The sequence below is a fragment of the Magnolia sinica genome, chromosome 14 (assembly GCF_029962835.1).
Source record: "Magnolia sinica isolate HGM2019 chromosome 14, MsV1, whole genome shotgun sequence".
NCBI classification, from domain to species: Eukaryota; Viridiplantae; Streptophyta; class Magnoliopsida; order Magnoliales; family Magnoliaceae; genus Magnolia; species Magnolia sinica.
This window is the reverse complement of record NC_080586.1, coordinates 76,952,507-76,979,556: the sequence shown is the minus strand read 5'-3', so window position 1 is coordinate 76,979,556 and position 27,050 is coordinate 76,952,507. Positions and strand designations below refer to the sequence as shown.

Here is a 27,050-nt window from a genome sequence, read left to right as displayed (position 1 = left end):
AGATCATGGTTAAAAGATTCAGCAACTCCGATCCACTCATCCAGTCTCCTAACCTGAACCTGCCGAGATGGACGTTCTTTAGTGCTATGTCCACACACCCAAACATGCAAAATATACATATGATATACATAGCATGCACGCAAGCAAGGTTTGCAGAAAATGATAGTTCCAGAGCTGGTAGCAACCAAGTTGGACGGCCTGGATCTCTCACATGCATGGAATTCAGATGATAACTCCTATGCCTATTTTTCTTATGACAAATCATATCATGTGGGGGCCACCCGAGGTTTCAAGGCTAAACCTCCCACTGTTCATAGATGGCGAAACAAAGATCATCTACAACTCTTCCAATATTCTACAAAATTTCTCTTCTAATTCACTAGATTCTGGAGGGATCAAGGGGTCTCAAAAGGGAAAGATTTAGACAGTTTAGATCACACACTAGTCTCCGGAAGCTGCTGTTCAGATTTCTCACCCTCTAGCTCATCATCGCCGAATAGGTCCCTCTGAACAGGAACATGTTTTAGCTGCTGCGACGAAATAACATTAGCAATGGCTTTCATGGCAGCCGATGCTCGATCAGTGCTCACTGATGAATCCTCATTTGCTTCGAATGAGGTGGGGTTTTCAGATGGTTTTTCTTCTTGCTGCGGCGGGGGTACAAAAAAGGGTATCCGACCTCTCTGCCAGTCATGGAGGACCATCTTTGCTGCTGTCATTAGGTCAGGTTCGCCTCCCTGGAAAAACAACCCACAAAAGAATTTCAATCTGTCGGTGCTTCTGATTTTCAGAGACTTTAAGAGACAAAACAAGTCTTCATGTCCACCATAATAGGTCATCAAACCAAAAAAAAGGGATCGAGTACAGAATCCAAGTATTTTAGTAATCAAACTAGGAAAACGTTCTGAGGTTGACCTCTTCCTCATTAGGTCAAGCTCTGTGGGCCCACTATAACGTGTGCCAGACATCCACACCATCATTTAGATGCACCCATCCATGGTGGCCATGGGCCTAAAAATCAGGCCAACTTACTTAGGTGGGCCACACCATAGACAACAGTTGAGAGTGAAACCTTCCTGATTGTTTAAAAGGCCCAGTGAGATGTGGTTCAAACATTTAACCCAACCATTGTGTTCCACTTGGATGAGGGGTCACACCCACACACACAGCACACATGTATGAGATCCAGAGTGTACATTGTCTGGGTTGTAACTTTGATGGGCACACCCCAAAAAACACTGGTTGCATGATCCAAATTGCTGGTTGGAATTTCGTCTACTGAGTGTTGACTGTTGAGCCTGTGTAGTCCCCTAAGTTGGTCCATTTAGGGGCTAGGATCACCGGATGGGGTGTGGTTTTTGATGTCCGGATGTGGTACATGTATTTTCTCTTTGTTTTTACTATGACCAAATTCAAAGAGAATAGTCGAACAAGAGAACAGTTGAAGCTGAATACACCTTAAAAATACGAATGGGCGACCCCACAATTCTTCCTGCATAGAAATAAAAAGAAAACTCGGAAACAATCAACAGTCAATATTACAAATGTGAGTTGACATTTTAACTCTGGCCCAGTTTCTTCAAATCTCAGAAATCTGGTGGCCCGACCTTTCAAGTACAAGATTCTATATATATCCCAAGTACTACCTTTGGACGACTTGTTGAACTAGACAGTAATAGTTACTTCAATATTGAGGGAATGGCCTGATTGCGATGGTACAATCCATTCTTGATTTGGCCTACCATGCAAAAATTGCACTAATTGGATGATCCAATCCGTTCTTGATTTGGCCTTATTTTCTACAGCCATCCTTTTTTGCAAGCCATGGATGGGATAGCAACAATTTCCTAACAGAAATGATTCTTTAGAATCATAAGCAATCCATGACACTCCCTAACAAATAGATTAATCAAATTTTCGGTTGGACCTATTTTGTGCGAACGATCTTTACCATCCATATCAAAGACCATTGATCAAATAGTTAATATTCCTCAGATGGGTTGTGGTGTTTGCATGGTAACCCAATAAATGTATGTTCCTAATGAGAAGTCTAGATCAATGGATTGGACTGTCTCTGTGTCCCAATGCAACTAGGAGACGATAACTTGATAGTGCTCTTGAGGGCAAAGGAGCATTTCTCCACTTCATGAACTAATTATTACAATTCAATTCAATAGTAGACCCAAACATGACCTTAGTTTACTAGACAACATATTTTCAAGTTTTAAAGAAACAAGACCATTAGCTTGATCCCAGTGCTATGATACAGACATGAAAATCAGAATGGAGAAATGATTCTCCATTACCTAAAAATCCTGAATACCGCTATGATGCACATGTCCGACTCATAACATGCTGTTTACATTAATTTTGACACATTTCATTTTATTTCTTTTTGAAGAATTCACCAATTCAACTTGACCCTATTAAGACCTGATCTACGATGCTGGAAATCTTGTATTTTTCTCCTTTTTTTTCTTTTACTGGAATTATTGTATATGCTCGTGATATCATGCCAAAAACAATATGGTATAGGTACTGGTACTGTTTACTACTAGGATACTTGTAAATATGTTGTCATCGTCGTCACCATCATCATCATCATCTAAGCCTTATCCCAATTAATTGGGGGTCGGTGACACAAATCCTATTATGCCATTCCACTCTATCAAGTGCCATAACTTTAGTTACATCATAAGTCATCAGGTCTTTTCTTGCTACCTCCATCCACGTCCTTTTGGACCTTCCCCTAGCCCTTTTAGAGCCTTCAACTTGTACCAGCTCACTCCTAACCGGCATGGTTCATGGTTTCCATTGCACATGATCAAACCATCTAAGTCTTCTTCCCCTCGTCTTCTTACCTATTGGTGCTGCTTGTGAGTTCCCTTGAATGCATTCATTTCTAATTCTATCCTTCCTCATCTTGCCACTCATCATCTCAACATCCTCATTTCAGATGCACCCATCCTATATGTTGTTCCTTAACTGCCCAACATTTTGTCTCATAAAGCATGGCTGGTCTTATAGCTATCCTATAAAATTTCCCTTTCAGTTTGAGTGGTACACAATGATCACATAAAACTCCAAAGGTACATCTCCATTTCTCCCACCCAGCTTGAATTCTATGGCGATATCCTTCTCAATCTCTCCACCATCATAAATTATTGAACCAAGGTATCGAAAATTGTCATTTTGGGAAATGTCTTGGCGAGCAATCTTTTAGCTAATTCCTCGTTTTCATTCTTATTGTTACTAAAATTGCACTCCATATATTCTGTTTTAGTCTGACTAATTTTAAATCCTTTAGATTCTAACGCACCATTCCATAAATCTAGCTTTGTGCATACGCCCTCCCTCATCACATCAATCAAAACTATGTCGTCTACAAACAACATACACCATAGGATCTCTTCCTGCAAATGCCTCATTAACTCACCCATGACTAATGTGAAAAGGAACGGTCTTAATGCCGACTCCTGATGCAACCCTACAGTAATTTGGAGCTGCTTGTCCCTCCACTAGTGGTCCTCGTATTTCTTATTGCTCCCTCATACATATCCTTAATCATGTCAACACCTGAATCATGTCGATATATCCTCTTGAAACTCTTTTCTTTCCCAACACCCGGCAACTTAATTCTCTAGGAACCCTACCATAAGCATCCTCTAAGCAAGGTATTCCAAAACAGTAACGGTGGCCATAACGGCCACCATTGTTACCGTTATGATACGGGCCTTAACGGCCCCCGTATTGGCCGTTTTCTATTTTTTGAAAAAACTGTTAATGGACTGTTACGGGGCTGTTACAGGGCCGTTACAGCCCGTTTTTCTGTAACGGTCCTTACGGCCGTTTCAACCCTGTAACGCGTAACAGTTATAACTGTTATGTAACCGATTTTGAATACCTTGCCTCTAAGTCAATAAAGACCATGTGGAGATCTTCCTCCTCTCTTTATTTCTCCATCAATTGTCTAAGTAGAAAATAGTTTGTGGTAGACCTTCCAGCCATGAAACCAAACTGCCTGTTTAATACATTTGCCTCATGCCCTAGTCTTTGCTCAATAACTTCCCAAAGTTTCATAGTACACCCCATAAGTTTTAACCCAAAATAGTTAGTGCAATTCCATATGTCTCCTTTATTCTTATAAACAGGTACCGCAGTAGTTTTCCTCCATTCGTCTGGCATTTCTTCAATCTTAAAATATTGTTGATCAACTTCTTCTTTTTTTTTTCCTTTTTTTGAAGATATCTTGCTGAACAACTTTGTCAACCAAAATAATCCAATATGTCCCGTACACTTCCAAACCTCTATTTTTATATCACTTGGTCTGAGGGTTTTTCCCATTTTCATCCTTCTCAAAACATTTTTCGCTTTAGATGTCCTAATCCTAAAAAGTATCTATGGTCACCGACATCTATATGCTCTTAAAGTGGATGTAAAAAAAAAAAACCACCAAAACAAAAGGAGAAAGAAAAAGAAAAAGAAAAAAGAACCCCAACATGTATAATTGCTGAATCCTCAAGAAAGAATTAGAAACTGGAATCATACCTTCAAAAGCTTGCCTGACAATTTGCACAGCTGAACAAGAAAGTCGTTGTCATCATCCCTGAAGATGATATCAAATATAAGATAAGCTTTTACAAGGCAGAAGAGTCTCGAAATTGCAAATTTTGAGCAGGTGGCAGAGTGTCGCACCCTAAGTAAAAGTTTAGTGCAACAATAGAGTACAATCAGAACATGGTAACCATTGGCAAAAATAAATAAATAACCACTAAGCATCATACATAGACTAGGGAGATTATATCAAGGCATGGTTCTTCTAAGAAGAGGTATTATATGATAGTTGACCAGAAAAATGTAGCCTGCTTGGCTCATGAGTTTGTACAAGTGGCCTGTGTTTCAGTCATCCAAACTATTGATATGACGAGCCGCAGTGAGGAAGGCCATGTGCCAAAAAGCTCACTCTGCAAAGTCCTAACTCCGAACCCCTCACTTGGCGACCAGTAAATAGGCAATTAAAAAGAAACACCAAAATGGTTCACATTCAACCCAAGAAAGGCCAAACTGGTGACTAGAGGGGAGGGAGGGAGGGAAACTATTTTAAAAGTACATGGAAAGTGTGGTCTTGAAGGAGCATTTAAGAATACCGAAGAATAAAGGAAAACACAACAGAATAAGGAAAACAAAATCAATGATTGAGTGGCTGATATTTTTAGAAAACTTCATAACAGGCTATTATTTGGGATTGAATGCTAATACCCAATACCCTGGCCAAGATGATTAAGTGTGATAGGTGTTCAGTCCAAGCAGTAATTTGTTGGACTTTTAACCATTTTGATTCCAATGGTGAGAAAATTTCTTGGGAAAACTAGGCAGGTTATGTGATTGGCATCTTGATGATTGCCCATTCCTGGCTTCGATCTTTGCCATCCAAGAAATTAAAACTTGCAGAAACTGAGTCAATCAGTTACACTGGAGAACAGAGCGAGTCATCCTGCTTAAACATGTATTTAATGGGATGAGTCACGGTGCATCTCAGTGATTCTGACCAAAACTAAATGAATAGTAGGGGTTTCAACACCAGTTTATTTTCACTCTGAAACTGAGTTCTAAAACCTTGCTACCATCCACTGATGTGTATGTATTTATATATCAATGTGGGAATCTGAAAGGAATCTTGCAAAATCGAGGAAAGCTTAATAGGATAGTGCGTGCATGCAATTTACAGGAAAGAAGGATCATACCAGTTTTGTATTTTGTATGCTCTTTGCAGATGCTCCTTCTTCACACGTTTGAGTACTTCTCCAATGTGTTCAGAGGCATCTTCTAAGTTTGCAACACGAACCTACTCATGAAGCATGAGACATACAAGAATCAAATATTAGAACTTTGCATGCATCCATTAAAACACTTGATTCCATTTCTCAACTTTATCGGACATAAATAACAGCTTCTGCACAAGTTAGAAAGGTGATGCCTCAGGTCCAGGACAGAGATATAAGTTCACAGAGTTTTTTTTTTTTTTTTTTAAAGCATGCTGCTATTTTTATACAGTAAGTTTTGAAAGATCAGCAATCTAATACAATAGGCGCTTAATAACTTTCACTTAAATGAAGAATCAAGGCTTCCGATAGGCATTGCTTGGTGTAAATGAGCTTCTTTTGCATTTGGACAGTAGTTAACGAGAAACTGCCTTTCTTCTCCATAAGTTCAATTAGAGACCATATCCAATCATCATCACCAGCACCAACATCACATCAATCAATCAATAAAAAAATTATTACTATCATTATCATCATGAATTATTCTGCACCTGGGGTCATGCCTGGAGAAATGAACCTAGTTATGGCTGACAGATCTTCCCAGTAATACAGGTTGGAAACTATGATACAAGTATATGGTGATTCCACGTTTTGTGGCCCTGTCAACATGATAAGCTCATCAACGTAGCACTATAGTTTTTTTTATGACTTCCCCACAGGTCTTTACGTGTTTTTACAATTTGTGGAATTTTTATCCTGATTACATATTTTTAATGTAGGAATAGGCATCTTGCAGTTGGAGCTTTGTTTCCATGTCCTTTATATATTTTTGTGCCAGTCACACAAATGGAAACTGAAAGAAACAAGAAAAGTAACTTACAGAATAATGGGATGTTTTGGATGACACCTAAATTGGCATTGAACAGCATTCAATGCAGTTTTCATGCCAAAGAGTCACTTGCATTGTGTTTCAATGACACTCATTGGAGAACAGAGTTTCTAAAAATGCCATTTTAAGCTTAAAACCTCACCACATGGAAAAGGATGGAAAGCTGCTTTTCCACTACCATAAACAGCCTTTTGGATGGAGAGTTGTTCAGTTCTTAACTATAATGGATGATGTGCAAGCAGTTACAAATTGACCACATGCCATACACGAAATAAACTGCCCACATTGTGGCAAAATAGTTAGTTCATCATCCAAAATTCAGATTGATTAAATCACCCTAATCTGTGATCAGTGTATATTTGTGTGTCAATTTGGACCATTGACTAGTTTTCATCTTGACCAACCATTAATTCTCCACCAATCAGCAAGATACGAACTTTAAATTGGTATTGTTTTCAGTTCCCGAGCTATCTAAACAAGCACCCACGATTTAGATGGTTTAGTTTAAGTTAACCACATATGAGACGTGCTATTTGTTAATGCTCATGCATCTATTATCACACCCTGCCACACTATCAGTGTTTTTCTCTCACTGTAATCAGGCAACCAAGCATGCTTGAATTTTAAGAGCAGCATTAACATGATAGCTCCTTCCCATTTTGAAAAAGGTGGTGATTCATCCTCTTTACATGTAGCACTTATGTAAGGCTATCCAAAAAACCATCAAAAATTTTGGGGCACATTGTGAATGGACCATATGACGAAATTCCCACCAATCAACCAATCCTAACCATCCATTTGATGGTTAAAAGGCAAACAGCGATTGGCTCAAATTCCAAAGGGCCAAATTGAAACATCAGTTGGGCCAGCAATTAGGATGGCCCGGATATGTCGCTACCTGTGTAACTTTATGCTCCGAACACAATTGGACAAGCAATTGGACAGCCTGGATTGTCATATAACCATGACATGTGTATGTTGGAAGAGTTACCACCATTTTCTTAAAATTGTAGTTAACTATCAAAGGAGTCTCTGCATACATGTCAGAGTTCACAAACATCTTGAAAATGGTAGTTTAGTGAGTCATCTTCCTCAAATGTGCCACTCATGCATGGCTATATATCATTTCAAAAATCACATTAATAAATCAAAGATAATCATCTGATTGATGGTTATCAGATGGATGGTTAACAGTGAATGGTTCAAATTCCAAGGCAAAATCAAATGATTACTTTCATGTGGTTGGTGAAATTCTGTTTTATGCTCGAAGCACAATCGGTTAAGTTATTTGTATGATCTAGATTGTCATATAACTTTGCCATGTTCTGTTGGAAGCGTTGTTACAATTCTGAAATTAGCAGTTACTCCTCACGTGGCACGCAAGTACAGCGTTTTAGACCATTCAAATTGTAAGGCACATCTTGAAAGGTGCATGTCGGAAATCAAAATGATCAATCAATCCTAACTAACCAAATGATGGTTAACAAATGGATGGATAAAAATGATATAGTGAGTGGTTCAAATTGCAAAAGCAAAATTAGATGGTCATCGTCATCTACAAGGAGCAACCCATCCTCTGCTCCTATCAGATATCGTAGACACATGCCATATTGGCACATGTTTTGCTTGTAAAGTGCATGTGGGAGAGGATTTCCATGGGGCTAGTAAACTTTTGCTTAAACGAGTAATGTTATTGTACGCCTCTTGTTAGTTCTCCAATTGCAATATAGTGAAGTAGACGTGCCATGCTTCAAACATTTTCCAGATTGGAAGATCCTATCCTCCAATCAGAGTTCGGTGACACAATGCATTTACGCAGTGAAGTTGCTAACTGCATTATGGTGCATTGACTTTTGATAAAATGATCTTTCAGACATTGACATCCGATAAACATTATGAGAAAAAACAAAGAAATGGACACTTGTCTTCCAAACAGTATCTTCAGATAAAATGAGTGTTGATAAACTGCAGTTCCACATAACGCGATTTTCAGAACTAATTTCTGGTTTGTCATCCAAACGAGATCTAAGAATTAACTTCTACAAAAAAGTGCAAGCAGCGAGTACGTACCACACCCTTAAGTACAATATCCGTTTCAGTGTCCTTGTTGTGATAAACAACTCCAGGACAGTCGATCAAAAAGATACGCTTCGTTAGTGTTATGTACTGCCACACCTTGGTCTCACCTGGAATGGGAGCCACTTTGCAGACCTTGAAAAATAGAGGGCAAAACAACAACTCTGTCAAATTGGGCACTAAATAAACAAGCAGCATTATCTAAATCATGAAACGATATACTTCAAATAAATAATATGAGAAATATCTGACAATGAGTATAAAATAAGAAGAGGAACTATATGAACCTCAATGATATGGCCCAAGGACAGGGCCTTAGGAACAATTGGCGAAGTAAGAACTGTAAAGGGGACCACAAATAGCTAGGAAAAGGTTATGATGATGATTACGATATAAAGCTTGACTGAGTTAATGGCAGTTTCTTTGTCAGCAAGAAACAGTGCAGGTGGGCCCAACTTTCCATGACTCAGGCCATTTCATCTTGTGGAACATATTGTGAATGCGGTGTGCCCCAAAAAATCTCCCCAATTGGAAAAAAATTTCCTATATGATCAGTGGATTTGTTTCCCCATTGAAAGTGAGCCATAGGTAAACTGTCTTTGCAGCCCATCAAGGGGAAAGTTTAGAATTGCAAGGAAAAGGAGATTTTTGTACATTAGCTTGCACGATGGCAAACCAGATGAGCAATCTAAATTACAGAAAGATGCACCTATATCACTATTGTGCCGAACAATATGGTCACTTTGTTCAGTCAGCATCAGATAATACCTCACACAAATATTGTAAGCTATGAAAACATAAATATGGAAGAAGTAACAACATACATCCAAAATCACCCCATTAGTACTAGACAGTTACTTATCCCTCCATTATGAGTTTCAAGAAATCCTTAAAACTATAGAATTGCTAACAGAAGCAGTACTCACTCATAAGAACACTTAAGAGCATCAAAAGACTCTAGGCCAATGAGATTGCAATTCTCAATCAATAAAAACAGGACACCTAAGCACTACTACTCTATTTCATATGAATCCTTATGCATGCATAGCTCAACTTATCTGGTTACACCCAAAAGACATATATCAAGGAGTTACGAAAGCAACATTTTACCAAAAACATCACTAATAAGCATCTTACACAAAGAAATCCAATAAGCATAATTTTTAATCAATGCTAAAAAAAAATGCATGGATAAAATGAGGAACTTGGCAGGGTCAACTTGCTTTGGCAGGGCTTGTGCATGGTGTCCAAACTTTATATATATATATATATATATATATATATATATATATATATATATATATATATATATATATATATATATATATATATATATAAAGATCAGTTTAAGTTCAGTATCAACTCAGTTAACCTTCTATCTAATTCTGCCAAATTGAGTTTGTGCATTAAGAAAGTCATTTGTAGGATGAGTCTGATTATTTTTAAATACGTTTCAATAGCAACTGTAGTAGTATGGAGGATTCTATTAATGGCACAGTGCATGAAAACTGATGGATGAGCATGTATGAATTAGAGAGGATTCAAGACAGCACAAGTTTAGGAGTGGTAGCTGGGCAAAAGCTGCTCCTAAAAGAATAATTTTTCAAGAATGAAGTCCTAAATGAACTTGCCCCAGGAGAGAGAACACACAATTTGTCAGAAAAATGAAGATCGCATCAAAGTACAATGAATGAAGACCTTGAAAACGAACAAGGTTAGATACACCACCCTGTAAGAACTTCAAATAAATAAGCATCTGAAAGAATTTTTTTTCCATTTAAACAAAAAAAAAAAAGGGACAAAAAATGCTAACTGAGAAGGTTTTTTATTGATAAGTCTGCCTTGTAAGCCAGTATCTTTTCTCTTTATGGCTCTTTAATGAAATTCCAGTTATGGTTCAAAAGAATGCCAAAGTTACCAACAGGTGTTTCAGAAACATACATAGCTGGCAACCATGAAACCCATCTCAATTGATGGTCATTAGGAACTTAGGAAAAGCATGTCAGAGCATCTAATATCATTGTGAATATACCCATGCATGTGTACAGATACATATGTGCATGCAATTTAGTTTAATAATTTAATCATGTCTACTCTACGGTACCCAACGGCAGTTTCACTTGAGCAAATCCCATTACCCAATAACCTGTATTTGACTAATTGAACAGGTCAACCTCAGCATAGAATTGTTCAGGAAGTCGATTAATCTATTACTTCTTCTTTTTTTTTATAGGTAAGCAAAGTTCGAACCCGTGACTTCAATTGAGTAAATCTTATACTAATTGCAATAATATGTAAATTTGTACACATGATAGAGAGGTCCTGTAATCAAGCCAAATTCATATGCCACATCTCATCATCAATGTCATTCAAACAAAATAATAAAAAATCAAATGCTATCTGTAGCTAAAATGCCAATGGAAAATTACATTCTTTGTACGCAATGTGTTGATAACTGAAGATTTTCCAACATTGGGATACCCAACAAAGCCCACGGATATTGCCTGTTTATCAGCTTTCAAACGGGCAAACTGCCTTAGTACCGAGAGAAGAGAACCCTGCACAACAACAAACAGAAATCTGAACTTTCTAAACAATAGGAACACCACAAGGAAACCCCAAAAGACAAGTAATTTATGAAGGCAGGAAATACCTTGCCAAAAGATTTGTTGATGCTTGCATGGAATGCTAGAGTGGGATATTCGCGAGATAGAAGACGCAACCATCCTTTTGTAGCCCATGCAGGAACCAAGTCGCACTGGGAAAAAAACACCAAATTTATCATGTATATTGCAACTTGTGAGGAGCATTGCAGAAAAATGAACAGGGCTGGTGCGCAGGGATTTCCAGCCCAACCTGCCAAGCTAGGTTTAGCCATGATTTTAGGCCTGCCAATTGGGCCCTGCTCCACATTTCATCAAGCCAGTTAAGACGATCCTGGCCACATGTATGACAATTTCCTATTGAGCTCTGGATTATCCCCAACCAAAACCTATTATGAGTCAACAGCTCATGACTGTTACTGGCGCCTGGACCAGAATTTCAGGCCCTAATCCCTATTCATAAATGGGCTGGGTTGTCCTGATTAAGAAACAGGACAACCACATCCAGGAACTGGGACCATCGCCACCTCTATAGATAAAGTAACAGCCATAGCACTGCATTCAGCCAACCTTGTTTAGCAGAAGAACCATATGTTTGTGATTGCAATGCTCCTTCAAATGCCTCTCCAAATGACGGCATCTTGTACCTTGCGGATCCCTAGCATCCAACACCTGCAAGATATCATGCACATCATGTCATTAAAGCAAAACAAAAGAATCTAAAACACAGATCATAATGCATCAGGACATGAATAATGTCCATATGTTCCTGGCCTGTACAAGTCGGACCCGTGGTTAGGTTGATCCAGAATGTTGATCTGATGGGCCTCATTTTGGAAGGAAGATGCATGAAAAACATCCCAGATCAGAATCATAACTCTTCAATCAGTGGCCTACAAATAAACAGTTGTGGAAAAAAAAAAAAAAAGAAGAGAAGAAGCAACTTTACTGAAAGAAGGGAAAGCTTGAATAGCTAGGATCCGTCAATATGGAAGAATTTATGGGGCCCATATGCCAACGGTCATGATTACCGAACAACACACCCACTTCTAAAGACCAGGCACATCAGTAAAAGATCCACATCTTATAATTCCTCCTCAAAACTCATGCAAGTTATATATTGGTTCCAAGTTATAGACAATAAAAATGATGTATCATCAATGCAAGCCAAAAGACTCACAATTCAACCTAGCTACTCAAATTGCTAATAGGTTGTAATCGTCATCAACATCAATATTATATGTTGTGATCGTGTGAAAAGAAATACAGGCGGGAGGCACTTAGGCAATTTTTCAAGGCATTGAAAAGATCTTGATATAAAATTTTCAAGCTTTGAACCTAACGAGTGAGGGAGCTGACCTGCACAACTACATCTGAAGAGTCCACGACTTTGTAGAGCTCACCCCAGATGCGCTTGCTCTGCCCCTTTTCAAACATTGTATGCCTCACCAGGTCTCTCAAACCATCTTCTTCACTTCCTTCAACGGAGGGTTTGGCAGCAGACTTTTGCTCAAATGCATCTACAAAATAAGAAGTTAAAATCATAAATTACATCAGCACTTAAACTAACATGACAACTAACTTTTCTTTTTAACTTTCTGTGCCAATTAAAACTTCCGTAATGCATGTTGGATATGGCCTGACAAGCCTGTTAGAACAAAACTTAGTTTCTAGTTTTCATTTTCATAATTCTTTACATATTCTTTATGCATTTTTATAGTACTTTTATCTGATTGCATTATTCATATATTTTATAACATACACCAATATTTATGTCAATGAAGAGAGAGAGATGAGAAGTGAAGAGGAAAAGGAAGAGAGAGCTGAACTAGGAGGGACATTTCACAGTTCACACCTCCTCACTTTTTATAGTAGATGTGAAGTAACCCACAAATAAAATAAAAATAAAATAAAATAAAATAAAAAAGCCCTCTATTTAAGTGTTACATAAACCAAAGACACTAAAACCAAAAATTTCAACTAAAAGACATAAGGACCAAGGGCTAAGAAGGGAGAAACCATTCATCACCATCATCTTCATATAAAGTGAGCCACACATAAGGGTCCATCAACAATTTACATAAAAGATGGGTAAGCGTCATCTATCGGCCGTTTTTCTTTAGGCAGCTTTGTCTCATGCCAGTACCTGAGTGGCATAGATGTGCAACATCAATGTGCACCTGCTTTCTTCCTTATGTGATGCATAACTAAGCACAGAAGACATGAGCAACTAAAATGTTGGAATAAATGGTTGACAAAATACTCAAAATACTCGTGTCCATGTGTATGAAAAAAGAAAGGTCAGACCAACAGAAAGGATAGCTAAAATGCACACGCCATGCACTAAAAGGTCATATAATTGTAGAACCAGAGTGATTCTGACATAAAGCATTCAATATAACATGCTAAGCAATCTCCATTTTGTCCTCCATGTCCATGCGTGAATCACAGAAAATACAAGTCACTGTTGTTGAAATCCTCTGAATGATAATCAAATTCCTAATATTTGACTCAAATCCAATTTTTTTTTAAAAAAAGTTATTATGATTCAACAGTGTTCAGACTTGGCAAATTTCCGTATATGATTGTATGATGGCTTGGGAATGTAATGGCATAGAGATCGCACTGTTGTTTTAATTGAGATGAAAAGAACTTGGTGGGGAGAGATGCAGGCTTCTTGCAGGCCGAATTGGTTTTTGCATAGAAATGCCATGAAATGTTATGAACTTGCTAAAATTCGACACATTTTCTATAATGGCTGGCTTGATTTTCCGCATTGTAAGCTTCAATTTCTTTAATTCTACCAAAAAAATAATAAAAATAAATAAATAAATAACACACTGCAGTGTACAGTTCGGTTCTACCTAACTGTCTGCAAATTTTACAATCCCACTGCACAACATTGATATAAAGTTATAAACTATGTCAGAATTTTCTTTTGGCACCGTAATGTGTCAAAATTAAGAGAAATAATTCAAATTTCAAGTGCAAATTATGTTTCAAGAAGAAATATGAATGAAAGAAGATCAACTGGTTTCCCCATCCAATCCCAAGTTATGTAAATGGTCTGGCAAAAACAGGTATATTTCAATGGCTAGGCCAAGTCAAAATAAGAAATTGATCAATTTGCAAGTTGGGTCAGATTTCATTGACTTTTCTTTCAAAGCTCTCTTTTACCTTGAGACCCATCCACTTTCTTAAGCAAAGATTCATAATCACATGCCAAAGGCTTTGGACGCTTTCTTTTCTTCTTAGGTCCAAATGCATCCTCAAAAGGCTCGGTATCCAGAAGATGCGCCCTAGCTTGCTGGATAGACATAAAGTAAATCAGCAAAAGAAATAACTATTTCAACAGATAAATAAAACCAGCACAATCATACCAACATTTCCATGAAATCCATAAGAAATACAAAAAAGAAGAACCAAAAAATTGCTCTGAAATTGGCACATAAGCTATTTGAAATTATCAAAGATGAAACTCAAAGATCTACTGAAATACAGATGAATAGCTTCAAAAAGTTGCTAAAAGAAATGAAAGATAGCATACAATGAATAGCAGAAGTTAAATAAATTAAATTCCATCTTCTAGCTAAAAAAGAATGAATAAGGGTTGAAGAATTGAACGGTGAGGAAGTAGCCATCAAATGGCAGTTACATTCCTTTCAAGTACACCCAATAGTAACATAATTGCAATATGGACAATAGGAATTCACACCATAACAAGGTGTGAAAATATTGGACTTTTTTATTGGGATGGCGGAGGATGGATCCAAGTGCCACCAAGATCCTCCAAGGAAGGTGGATGTTGCCAATCTTTGGTGTCCTTATTTGTGGAGAACTTCCTGTGGGAATGGAGCCACAGAGACCTTCATTATCATTTCAGGAAAGTTGAGGTGGTGGCTGATGCAGAGATGCCAGTGGATTGTTGGTCTGGCTCATTTCAAGGTCTAGATGGTTGCATTGTAGTGGAGGAGAGGATGAAAGTAAAAAGGTGGTGAAATATGGACTGGAATTCCTGAGAGCCAAGAGTACAATGATGACGGCAAACGGCTGATTGCGGCAGAGCCAGCTGTCCCGGAAAGCGAAAAGATGGGGATGGTTCAACTGGACAGGGAAAGGAGTTTTCATACAGTGATGCAGTTGCTGGGAAGGGCTCGAAGCAAGCAGGCAGTAGATCCCCTATGGGTCAAAGTTTGCCCCTGTCGAAGCACGAAGACAGTATACCTCCAGTCAAGGTTATCTCTGCCAGTGAGTTCAGAGTTTGTTTCTATTGATGCATCCACGATGGATCTCCAACAAAAATCTTTAGACAAGTATTTTCTTCTCACGGTTAGATTGGCCATTTGTTTGAATGTTGAACTTGCAGTGGAACTCAGATGGGGATTGAAGATTAGCTCATTCACCATTTGCTCACTGAATTCATGGCATTGCTGGCTCCTCGGGGAAGCCCTCTGCACACATTAGGAACATGTTGCGTAGGGTATGCGCTTTTTGGTGATAAAAAAAATTTCAAAAAATTTAGAGGTGAGATCCCGTACTCAATTCCTCATCTTTGCCCCTAAGTTATGGAAGACAGGATTATTGAAGGAAGAGAGTTTAAACCAATGGGTCCAATATGCAGAATCCAGCGATGCTCACTGAAAACAGCAATGGCTGTTTCCTTCCCTCACTGATACTAGAGACTGGGAGTCAAGACTCCAGACACCACGTGTGTTTGATCATGGTAGAAAAGAAATCCTTCATACATATGGAAACTAATTGTTTAGCTCAAAAAGTTGCAATTGTGGAGTGGTATCATACAATTCACTGAGAACCTGGCCATAATGAAAGATTTGTAATCCTTTTGCTGTTTATCTTTGACTGATTCAATAGAAATGTTTCTTTTATTTTTATTATTATGAAACTGACTTCCACTCATTTGAAGGAGAAGTACACCTTCTGATGATCATTTAGAAGGGACATCGGCAATTTCCTCTCCTTCAGGATGACATTGTAGTTGCTGGACATTCGATTTTGGACCTCTTCACGGAAAAACTCAAGCTCCTTCTGACCAACAACTCGTGTATTGCCTGCAAAGTTTGTGAAAAGGATGGAGAATAGCATTAATAAGCCGATCAACTGATCAAGTGGTCACAGAAAAATAGAATAGAAAAGAATGTCGCATGCTGACAAAGTGTGCACTTCAAGGAGTTCATAAAGAGAGCACAAAAAATGTCTCTTCCATGTGGTGATCAGAGCTGTTATTATTTCGGTAGGTCATCATGCAGATCATCAACAAGATGAGCCCCACAATAGATGTGATCAATGAGCCCCACAACAGAGGTGATCAGGCTATGTTAACCATCTAGTAAGTTGTCAGCAAATGGTTGCCTGACATAAGCAAAGTGCAGCCTCAAATGGGAAGAATTGCTGGACAGTTTGGGTCATCCAATCACTGAAGTTTATGAGCTATGAATGATCTGCATGGTAGCTCGCCAACAACAGTGCTGATCAAACAATATGTTTGCCACATTTATGGTGAGGACAGCAATTCATTAAACTTCAACAAAGTGTGGCCCGTGATAGTATTTCTTGAAAAGAAATAAAAAGGGGCCATTACATATGGGCTGATGGTATGTATCGAGTAAGAAAAGAAGCATATGGTTCCAAGCATAGACAATACCCATAACATTTAAATATGAGAATGGTGATAAACCCCAATTAATTAGTTGACAGTGACACTGGTCATTTGATTCGATTCCTTGTCTTGATATTGAAAGGCAACAAAGCATTTCCAGTAAAGCTGTGATAACAGGGGTTTCTTTCTTACAACTGCATTTTCCCAGGAAGTATGCAACATAATGACAGGTCACTATCCGATCTGGCAATTTGGACTCAACAACACTTGAGAATTCATGTCCAAACTGGCCCTAAATTACAAGAGAAACAGAGAATTGAAGATATCCAAAACTTAAAGATCATAAATCCAATTCAAACTGCCTCTAGCTGAAAATTCTTCAACTGCGCAACTCACTTCTGACTTGGCCTATTTAAATATGGGGAACATTACAAAAGAGTTTGTTTTGCCTATGTAGTGAATCAAGATCAATGAGGATGTGTTGCCACATGGGGAGCACGTGCATATTTGTCTGGATAATCAGAACTGTGCATTTTCTGGCATTGATGGGGACGGGCCATGGTCTAATAATCACTCTGAAAGAATAATCCTAACCATTGATTTGTGATGTTCATTTGAACGCTTGAAAATGTCCCTATCAACTCAAAGGTCCACAATTAAGTGCAGATATCGTTAGGAATATCCATCCGGCTCAAGTTCTTGACCATGGCCAATCTACAGTGCACAAAATACTGATGCTTCTCACCATCCGAACCTCTTTGCACATGTGCATAGTGAAACAAAAACAAACTCATTGCCAAATATCATCACTTTGTAAAACTACAAACAAGGAATTGTATGATCCACAACTAAGGGATGTGTGTTGTATATCTTGGCCCTCAAACTATAAAAGTGGGAAGCCCAGTTGGAATTTGTATCATCCAAACTGGTAATCAAGCAGGCCACAAGGTCTGCAATGGAGGGATGTCTATATGTATATTGTATATCCTGGCCCTTAGTATATCTAAGTGGGACGCCTGGTTGAAATTTGCATCATCCAGACTGCTGATCGAGCAGGCCATGCACTAGATGTAAGGCTTGTATCCTGGTACCGTACCGTTCCACCAACTCCCGCGATCCTCTCCGTCGAATTCCGGCGACCCACGACCTATAGACAATAAATGCGCGCGACCCTAAGTTGCATCCCAGAGATCGGAGTCGACTCAATTCGAAACTTATACCCTTGCGACCGCATCGTCGCCGCGATTCCAACGCCGCGTCTTGCGCACCAATGCGATACCCAAGCTATGAGTGATACCGCATATTCTTCCATCTATGGCAAGGGGTGATGATGTACTAAACAGTGGATATACAAACCTGATACCACATATTCTTCCATCTATGACAAGGCGTAATAATGTACTAAACAGTGGAGATACAAACTTGATACCACATATTCTTCCATTTACAGCAAGGGGTGATGATGTACTAAACAGTGGATGGCCTAGGCGTCATAGTTACATCAAGAATGGACCTCATGGGTGAGTCTAATGGCTATACAACAAGGTGAGTTGAGAGGGTGAAACTATATACAACAAGTGGGCTTCCTCACCCTCTCTTATCATATAGTAACTGGGCCTTCCTATAGGGCCCGATCCGTACACAAGGTGGGCTCCAAGGTTTGGATAATTCCTACAAGGCATGGTGGAAAGCCTCTCAGTCATCAGGAGTCGTCAAGGGTACACTCCTCGTTTCGTCATGCATAGCTCATGTATTGTTTGATTCTGGTGCATCGCATTCTTTTATGCCTGAGGATTTCTGTCGATTGACCGGTTTGCCGTTAGAGTCTGCTCGTGAGGGTTTGTCAGTATCGACGCCCTTGGGGAAGACTGCAGCGTTAGGCCAGTTTTGCTCGTCTTGCCCCATTCTGGTAGGGGAGACCTTTTTGCCTACCGATCTGTTTGTTCATGAGCTCCCTTTGAGCTATAATATATGCATCGAGATGGGTCCCAAAACATGTGAGCCCTCAAATAAGGAAATCAAAGTGGGGATACCATCCCCACCACAAATTCAAGGTCTAGATGACCTCTTGCAAGATGGATAACAATTAAACATCATGGTGGGGACCATGGAGAATGGCCCCATCATGGATTTACACTATGTATCACGGTGGGCCATTGACCACACCTTGGGTCCAAAATGGGATTCCTACCATTAACCGGTAGGCCCCATTTGTCCCATGAATCACAAACACAGATATAACGCTATAAACACCCACCTATAGCTCTTCTTCTTGGTTCCTTGGAATCCTTAGCTCCTAAGTTCTCTTTTCAATGGTGGATGATGAAGTTTAGATGGTTAGATGGTGAGATTTGGGGTAGGAAAATGGGTCTAGCACTTGGCTTCTTTTTCTCTCCTTATGATTCTTTTTCTCTTGGTTGCTAGGGAATAGAGAGACAAAATGAGATGGGAAGGAGTGAAATGAGAGAGGAGTGGTGTATAAGAAGAGATGAAATGAAAAGCATGGGTTGTGTAAAAGAAGTGACAAGGAAAGCATGGGTTAAGTTGACTTTGGGATAAGAAGGGATGGGTCGCTCGACTTGGTGGGAAGAGAGGCATGGGTTTGTACTTGACTAGTTAATGTGAAAGGATGGGTAAAGATTCCTCTCCCAAATGAAATCTCTCGAAATTCGCAACGCAGCGTTATACGCGGGCCCACTACTCCTAGCCTGGGTATTGCATTGGTGCGCAAGACACGGCGTTGGAACCACGGCGACGGTGCGATCGCAAACGTATAAGTTTTAAGTCGAGTCGATTCCGATCTTCGGGATGCGACTTAGGGTCGCGCGCATTTGCTGTTTATAAGTCGCGGGTCGCTGGAATTCGACAAAGAGGATCGCGAGAGTTGGTGGAAGGTACGGTACTAGGATACGAGCCTTACAGCTCTCCCCTCCTAATAAAAATTCCGTCCTCGAAATTTATACTAAACACAACTAAACAGACCTCATAACAAAAGGGAAGAGAAGTCATAGCATCATATATAATCAGAGACACAATACAAAATACAATCAAACATCGAAGAGATGGGGATAACGCTCGCGAATCTCACCCTCTCGCTCCCAAGATGCCTCATCTACATTATGATGACCCCACTGAACCTTCACCAAGGGAATAACCTTGGTCCGAAGGACCTACTCCTTTCGATCAAGGATATGAACTGACTACTTAATGTAAGAAGCGTCCTCACGAACCTCTAAAGACTGTCAATCTATCATGGAAACGATGTCTGACCCACACTACCGCAACATAAAAACATAGAAAACGTCGTAGATGCCAGACAACTGAGGTGGTAAGGCAAGCCGATAGATCACGACGCCAACGCGCCCAGTGATCTCGAAATGTCCAATAAATCTCGAGATAAGCTTACCCTTCACTCCAAAACGAACCACACCCTTCATGGGTGAGACCTTGAGATACACATGGTCCCCAATGGCAAACTCCAAGGGACGACACCGACGATCAGCAAAACTCTTCTACTGGCTCTGAGTTATGTGCATCCTCTGCTTAATGATATCGATGGCCTCTGATGTCCTCTGCACAAGCTCGAGACCTAAGAGACGATGCTCTCCAACCTCAGTCCAGTAACTTGAACATCTGCACGACCTACCATACAACGTCTTGAAATGAGCCATGCCAATAGTCGTCCAGTAACTGTTGTTATACGCAAACTCAGCCAAACGCAGGTGCTCACCCCAGCTACCCGAGAAATCAATTGCGCAAGCCCGAAGCATATCCTCAAGGATCTAGTTGACCCTCTTGGTCTGCCCATCAGTCTGTGGATGATACACGGTGCTGAACTGCAAGGCAGACCCCATCGCCTTCTGAAAGCTCCTCCAAAACTGAGACGTGAATCTCAGATCTCGGTCAGAAACGATTGAAACTGGAACACCGTGCAGTCTCATAATCTCATTAATGAATAACTTAGCAAGACGGTCCAAAGGCCAAGTCGCACAAATCGCAAGAAAATACGCCAACTTTATCAGATGATCGATGACAACCCAGATGACGTCATGACCGCGCTGAGTCCTCAGTAAACCCATGATAAAATCTGTGGATACGTGCTCTCGCTTCCACAACGGACACTCAATGGCTGTAAGGGACCTAGGGTCCTCTGATGATCGGCCTTGACAAGCTAACATGTGTCACACTCGGCCACAAAACTGGCAATCCGGAACTTCATCCCCGCCCGAAAATACTGCCTCCTCATGTCACAATATATCTTCGTGAAGCCGGGGTGGATAATAAACCTCGATCGATTGCCTCGGTCATCAGATCTCTGCGCAACTTTGGAACATCCGGGACACAATATCGGCCTTTGAAACGAAGTCCACTATCGGACCTAACCTACCAATCCAACTGCTCCTCAGATGCAGCCTCTGCTCGGCAATCTTGCAACGACTGATCTGTTTATTGAGCCTCGATTACACTTATGACAAGAGAAGGTTAAATCGACAAGCTCGATAACTGAACGATAGCAGACTGCAGACCAAACTCGAAGTCGTACTCGGCTACATCCTCGAGCATCCTCCACTCCTGGACCATCATATGCGCCACCAGGCCCCGTGACTGACGGTTAAGGGCATTTGCCACCACGTTCGCTTTGCCAGGGTGGTACTGAAGATCAAAATCGTAATCCTTCAGGAGCTTCATATAGCGTCTCTGCCTCATGTTCAACTCTGACTACGAGAAGAGATACTTTAAGCTCTTATGGTCAGAGAAGAGCTCGAACGTAACCCCATAAAGATAATACATTCACACCTTAAGTGCGAAGACAACTACAGCCAACTCTAGATCATGCATGGGGTAGTTCTGCTCATGGACCTTGAGCTGGCGAGACGCGAAGGTCACGACCTTCTCGTGCTGCATCAGGACAGCACTCAAGCCAATATGCGAAGCATCAGTAAAAACCACGAATCCTTCACTCCCAGAGGGAAGAGTGAGGACTAGAATGGACGTAAGACGATCCTTCAGCTCTGCGAATACTCGCTCACATGCGTCACTCCAAACGAACTCAGCGCCCTTCCGGGTCAACCTGGTCAACGGGGCTGCAATACGGGAGAATCCCTACGATGAAACGTCGGTAGTAACCCGCTAAACCAAGGAAACTGCGGATCTCGGACACGTTCGTGGGCTAGCCCCACTGATGCACGGCATCAATCTTCGAAGGGTCCACTGCGACGCCCTGCCTCGTCACCACGTGACCAAGGAACTTCACCTCCTCCTGCCAGAACTCGTACTTCTCCAACTTCGCACAAAGCTGATGTGCATAGAGGGTCTGCAAGGAAATCTCCAAATGTTGCTCATGCTCCTCATGGGTCCTCGAATATATCAGGATGTCGTCGATGAATATTACAACAAACTGATTAAGATACAGACGGAAGACCTCGTTCATCAACTGCATAAACACTACAAGCGCATTAGTCAGTCCAAAATACATGACCTAAAACTCAAAATGATCATAGCACATCCTGAATGTTGTCTTCTGGATATCCTCCTCTCGGACACAAACCCGATGAAAACCAGACCGCAGGTCTATCTTCGAAAAGAATTGTGCCTCCCGCAATTGATCGAACAAATCATTAATCCTCGGAAGCGGGTACTTGTTCTTAATCGTGACCTTGTTGAGCTCACGGTAATACATGTAAAGCCTCAGCAAGCCATCCTTCTTCACGAAGAGTACCGGCGCTCCCTACGGTGAACTGCTCGGACGGATAAAGCCCAACTCGCACAACTCGTCCAACTGCTTCTGCAGTTTCCGCAACTCCAACAGTGTCATACGATACGAGGCCTTAGAAATAAGCGCAGTACCGGGCACGAGATCGATCTGAAACTCAATGTGCCAGCGAGGTGGTAACCCCAGAATCTCCTGAAACACATCGGAAAAATCACAGACGATCGACAGCTAGTCAATACACAAGGCGACTAGCTCCTCTACGTCACAAGACATGAGGCAAGAAAGCCACTCTCCTCTGGGCTCAACTATGAATTGGAACTGCGGCATGCCGGGTATACAAAACGTGACTATCCTCGCGGAGCAGCGTAATACTCGGTGAGTCAATCCATGCCCAGGATGATATCAAACTCGAACATCAGCAGAACAAACAGATCGGCGGGCAAAAAGGTCTCCCCTACCAAAATGGGGCAAGACGAGCAAAACTGGCCTAACACAGACAACAAATGCGCGCGACCCTAAGCCGCATCCCGAAGATCGGAGTCGACTCAACTCAAAACTTATACCCTTGCAACCGCACCGTCGCCGCGGTTCCAACGCCGCGTCTTGCGCACTAATGCGACACTCAGGCTAGGATTAGTGGACTCGCGTATATGTCAAGGAAACACCGCGCGTTGCTAATTTCGAGAGATTTCATTTGGGAGAGGAATCTCTACCCATCCTTTCACATCAACTAGTCAAGTACAAACTCATGTCTCTCATCTCACCAAGTCAAGTAAGCCATCTCCTCTTATCCCAAAGTCAACTTAACCCATACTTTACATGTCACCTCTCTTACACAACCCATACTTTCCATCCCATCTCTTCTTCCACACCACTCCTCTCTCATTTCTCTCCATCCCATCTCATTTCTCTCTCCATTCCTTAGCAACCAAGAGAAGAAAATTCCTAAGGAGAGAAAAAGAAGCCAAGTGCTAGACCCATCTTCCTACCCTAAATCTCACCATCCAACCATCCAACCATCCAAACTTCATCATCCACCATTGAAAAGAGAGCTTAGGAGCTAAGGATTCTAAGGAATCAAGAAGAAGAGTCATAGATGGGTGTTTATAGGGTTAGATCTTTATTTGTGATTCATGGGACAAGTGGGGCCTACCGGTTAATGGTAGGGATCTTATTTTGGACTCAAGGTGTGGCCAATGGCCCACCGCGATACATATATGTAAATCCATGGTGGGGCCATTCTCCATAGACCCCACCATGATGTTTAGTTGTTATCCATCTTGCAAGAGGTCATCTAGACCTTGAGTTTGTGGTGGGGATAGTATCCCAACTTTAATTTCCTTATTTGAGGGCCCATAGGTTTTGGGACCCATCTTGATGTATGTATTATAGCTCAAAGGGAGCTTATAGTGGCGGAACTCCCTTCCACCACGCGTCTCTCTCTCCATCTCTCTCTTTCCTTGTTGATGGCATGTATACAACACATACATCATAGTGGGCCTCACAAAGCAGCCCACGATTGGGCGTTTAATATGAAAATCGGGGTGGGCCTCTCAAGGCAACGGGGCCCATGGCCCTAAAATGAATGGACAGCGTGTGTATCTTGTATGCGTTTTATCTAAACCGTCCAGCAAGTGGGACGGTGGGACCCACCATGTAGGGGACATGCACCTCCCCAACAGGCTCAGGGCAGATTTTACGCAGCCCAGCAGGACCCTCAATCATCAAGAGAAGTCGTCGAGGGTACACTCCTCGTTTCATCATGCTTCCGAGTTTGGGGCATGACACGAGATGGACCATGATTTGGACAGCTCCAATCAATCCACGTCAAGTGTAAGGTGGGTTAGTCCCCACCACAGTGTTGCAAAGGCGCACCTCTACCTAGCCCAAATTAAAAATTAAAAAATTAAACGATTTTGGATTATAATCCTTTTTCAATGCTCCCACTTTCATAATTTAAAAAATGGGAAAAAATACCGAAAGGGGAAGGATCTAAGCAATACAACTATTTGCTTTGGATGTGGGATGATTCAATCATTAATCTCAACCATCCACTCCTTAGTTACAAGATCCTTCTAACTAGGTGCCTCGCTCACTTTGAATCACACGTTGGACTTGTGCTCCCTTTCTCACTTCCTAGACATTTATGCTCGCTAAAATATAAACAGTTCCCCACTCCCACACCCGAACGTGTTGCCGCTTCACTTCAAGCTTTTTGCATCTATAGTCCATTTAGTCTAAACCACTGTAGCTAAGGTATTCCATAACGGTAAAAGTGGCCATAACGGCCATCACCATTACCTTTACGATACGGGTCGTAACAACTGTTACAGCCCCGTAATGGTAGTTACGGTCTCTTTTTTATTGAAAAAAAAAAAGCTCGAAAAACTTATATCTACCCCGTAACATTGAAGGAAGAAAAAAAAAATCCGAAAAACTTGTATATGCCCCCTAACAAACTATTACGAGGTTGTTATGGCCTTTATAGGGGTTGTAACACGCCATTAACGGCGGTTACAGATCATTTTTTCCATACAGCTATTACGACCCCATAACATGTAACGGTTGCCACTATTACGTTTACGTAACGGCCTTTCCGGCACATCATGCAATACGGCTAGGCCATCATGCAAAAATATACATATGATTGAATGATCTTGACCCTTCAAAGTTGGTCATTTTTGTTACAGCCATTTGATGTACGAGTCAGAGATTGCATTGTTAACATCATCCAATGCAGGTGTTTCCTTTGGAACGATTAACAATCCATGGTGGGGGGCCATTGGATAGCTTGGTGGGAAGCATATACAAAATTTTAACTGAAATCTTGTCGATCAGATTAAGCCTGGAGGCCATGAGTTTTATCACATCTCTATTCCAAGGGGCATTCATCACCATCACCATAATCATCTAAGTGTCATCCCAACTAATTGAGGTCAGCTACATGAATCTTGTCCTGCGATTCCACTCAATGTCAAATTTTCAGGATTCATGAGAAAAGATGCAGCCGAAGTAAGACACCAAACGCCAACCTGGTGCAACCCCCCTCCTTTACCTGGGATTGGGAGGGGCAATGAAAGCACAAACTCCCAAAGGGCATTCATTAAGGAAGGGCACATTCCTGTGGCATCTTAGATGCAAATGAATGCATTGATTCATAATGAAGTATGACAAAGCCAGCATCCTATGTAAAGTTGACATGAAAACACCTAGGATAACGTATGGGATTTCTTACTTCACACACTTGATGTAGTGGGATTTGGATCTAAATGGTTAGGCTAAATCAAGCAATATATTTCTTCGGCATTCTCAATTTTGGTAAATGGGGATCTATCGGGCAGATGGTTCAAGATGATGATTGGACCTATTTTGTTTATCCACTTAATCTTGACTGTCCAGCTTCCATGCTATTGATTGGATGCTACAGATCATTCAACTGGCGCGATTTTTCCACAATGGATTGCCGCATGTTGTGTGAATGCATGGACAGTTCAAATCAACAATTGGTCATCCTATGTGGCATTTTAGAGGTTTGGGGACCATTGCTAACTTCACCATGAAGGTGGGGACATTAAAAAAAGCCAAAAAAGATTTAAAAATAAAAATATGAGGACGGATGAGAATTGTCAGATTTCATACCGAACCAGCGGCGATCAGGCTGGATGCGAGTGGAAGGGAGGTCCTTGGACTGGAGCTCATGCTTCAAGATTTTGCCCCTGCGGTCGCGCTTCGGGCGCGAATTATACATCTTGAGGCGACGCACGGTAGCGGCGCTGCGGGTGTCGTTCTTGCTCCCATCGTTGCTGCGGTTAGTGTCGAGCGAATGCTTCGGATTTCCGGAGACATTCACCTTCTTCTCCTTCTTCTGCTGCTTCACCATCTCTCCCTCTCTAACAACCTCTGCAAGAAGCGAAAATTACGATTTTGACATTAAAACCCTCTCTCTCTCTCTCTCTCTCTCTCTCTCTCTCAACCAACCCCTGGAAGGAGGAGAAATTACAAATTCGACATTAAAAATATAGATTTTTTTAACGAATGGATGGACGGATGTGGTGTCGTGGTTCCTTGTGTGCACGAGGAAGAAAGTGAGGTGAGGAGAGTGTTATCCTGCGCACTGGGTGTTGGATAGCAGTGAGGAGAGAGAGGATGACTGAGTACTTCGGTTTTTACCTGTGCTTGCTTCTTTTCTTTTGCGGGAATTAGGGGTTTTAGATAGTCTGCGGTAGTTAGGGTTTTCAGATAGAGAGAGGAGGAAGAGTAGGGTTTTGGAGAGGAGGCGGCGAAAGGGAGAGAAGAAGCATGAGAGGAAGAGAAATGCTAAAGAGCCATTCGCGCGAAGAGAGACTGCAGCGGTGATGAACGGTCCACGTGTGTAAGCGGTCCACATGTG

The 27,050-nt window shown here is 41.1% G+C and overlaps 1 protein-coding gene across 1 annotated transcript; it reads right to left on the bottom strand.

Moving 5' to 3' along the window:
- Positions 1-221: 221 nt before the first annotated feature.
- LOC131226277 (nuclear/nucleolar GTPase 2) lies at positions 222-27,050 on the bottom strand. Its single transcript, XM_058222080.1, has 12 exons — positions 26,831-27,050; positions 26,300-26,560; positions 16,266-16,399; positions 14,508-14,637; positions 12,690-12,850; positions 11,901-12,002; positions 11,381-11,485; positions 11,157-11,285; positions 8,722-8,862; positions 5,745-5,845; positions 4,549-4,606; positions 222-737 (listed from the first exon to the last, which is right to left on the bottom strand). Exons 1-12 carry the CDS (start codon positions 27,045-27,047, stop codon positions 435-437), a joined length of 1,842 nt encoding a protein of 613 aa, XP_058078063.1. The 5' UTR covers positions 27,048-27,050; the 3' UTR covers positions 222-434.

Coding starts and splice junctions, on each gene's coding strand:
- LOC131226277 (XM_058222080.1), bottom strand. CDS start 27,047: ATGTGGACCGCTTACACACGTGGACCGTTCATCACCGCTGCAGTCTCT. Junction 16,400..26,299: donor GCCTGATCGCCGCTGGTTCG/GTATGAAATCTG, acceptor CAAACTTTGCAG/GCAATACACGAGTTGTTGGT. Junction 14,638..16,265: donor TTCTAAATGATCATCAGAAG/GTGTACTTCTCC, acceptor ATGTCTATCCAG/CAAGCTAGGGCGCATCTTCT.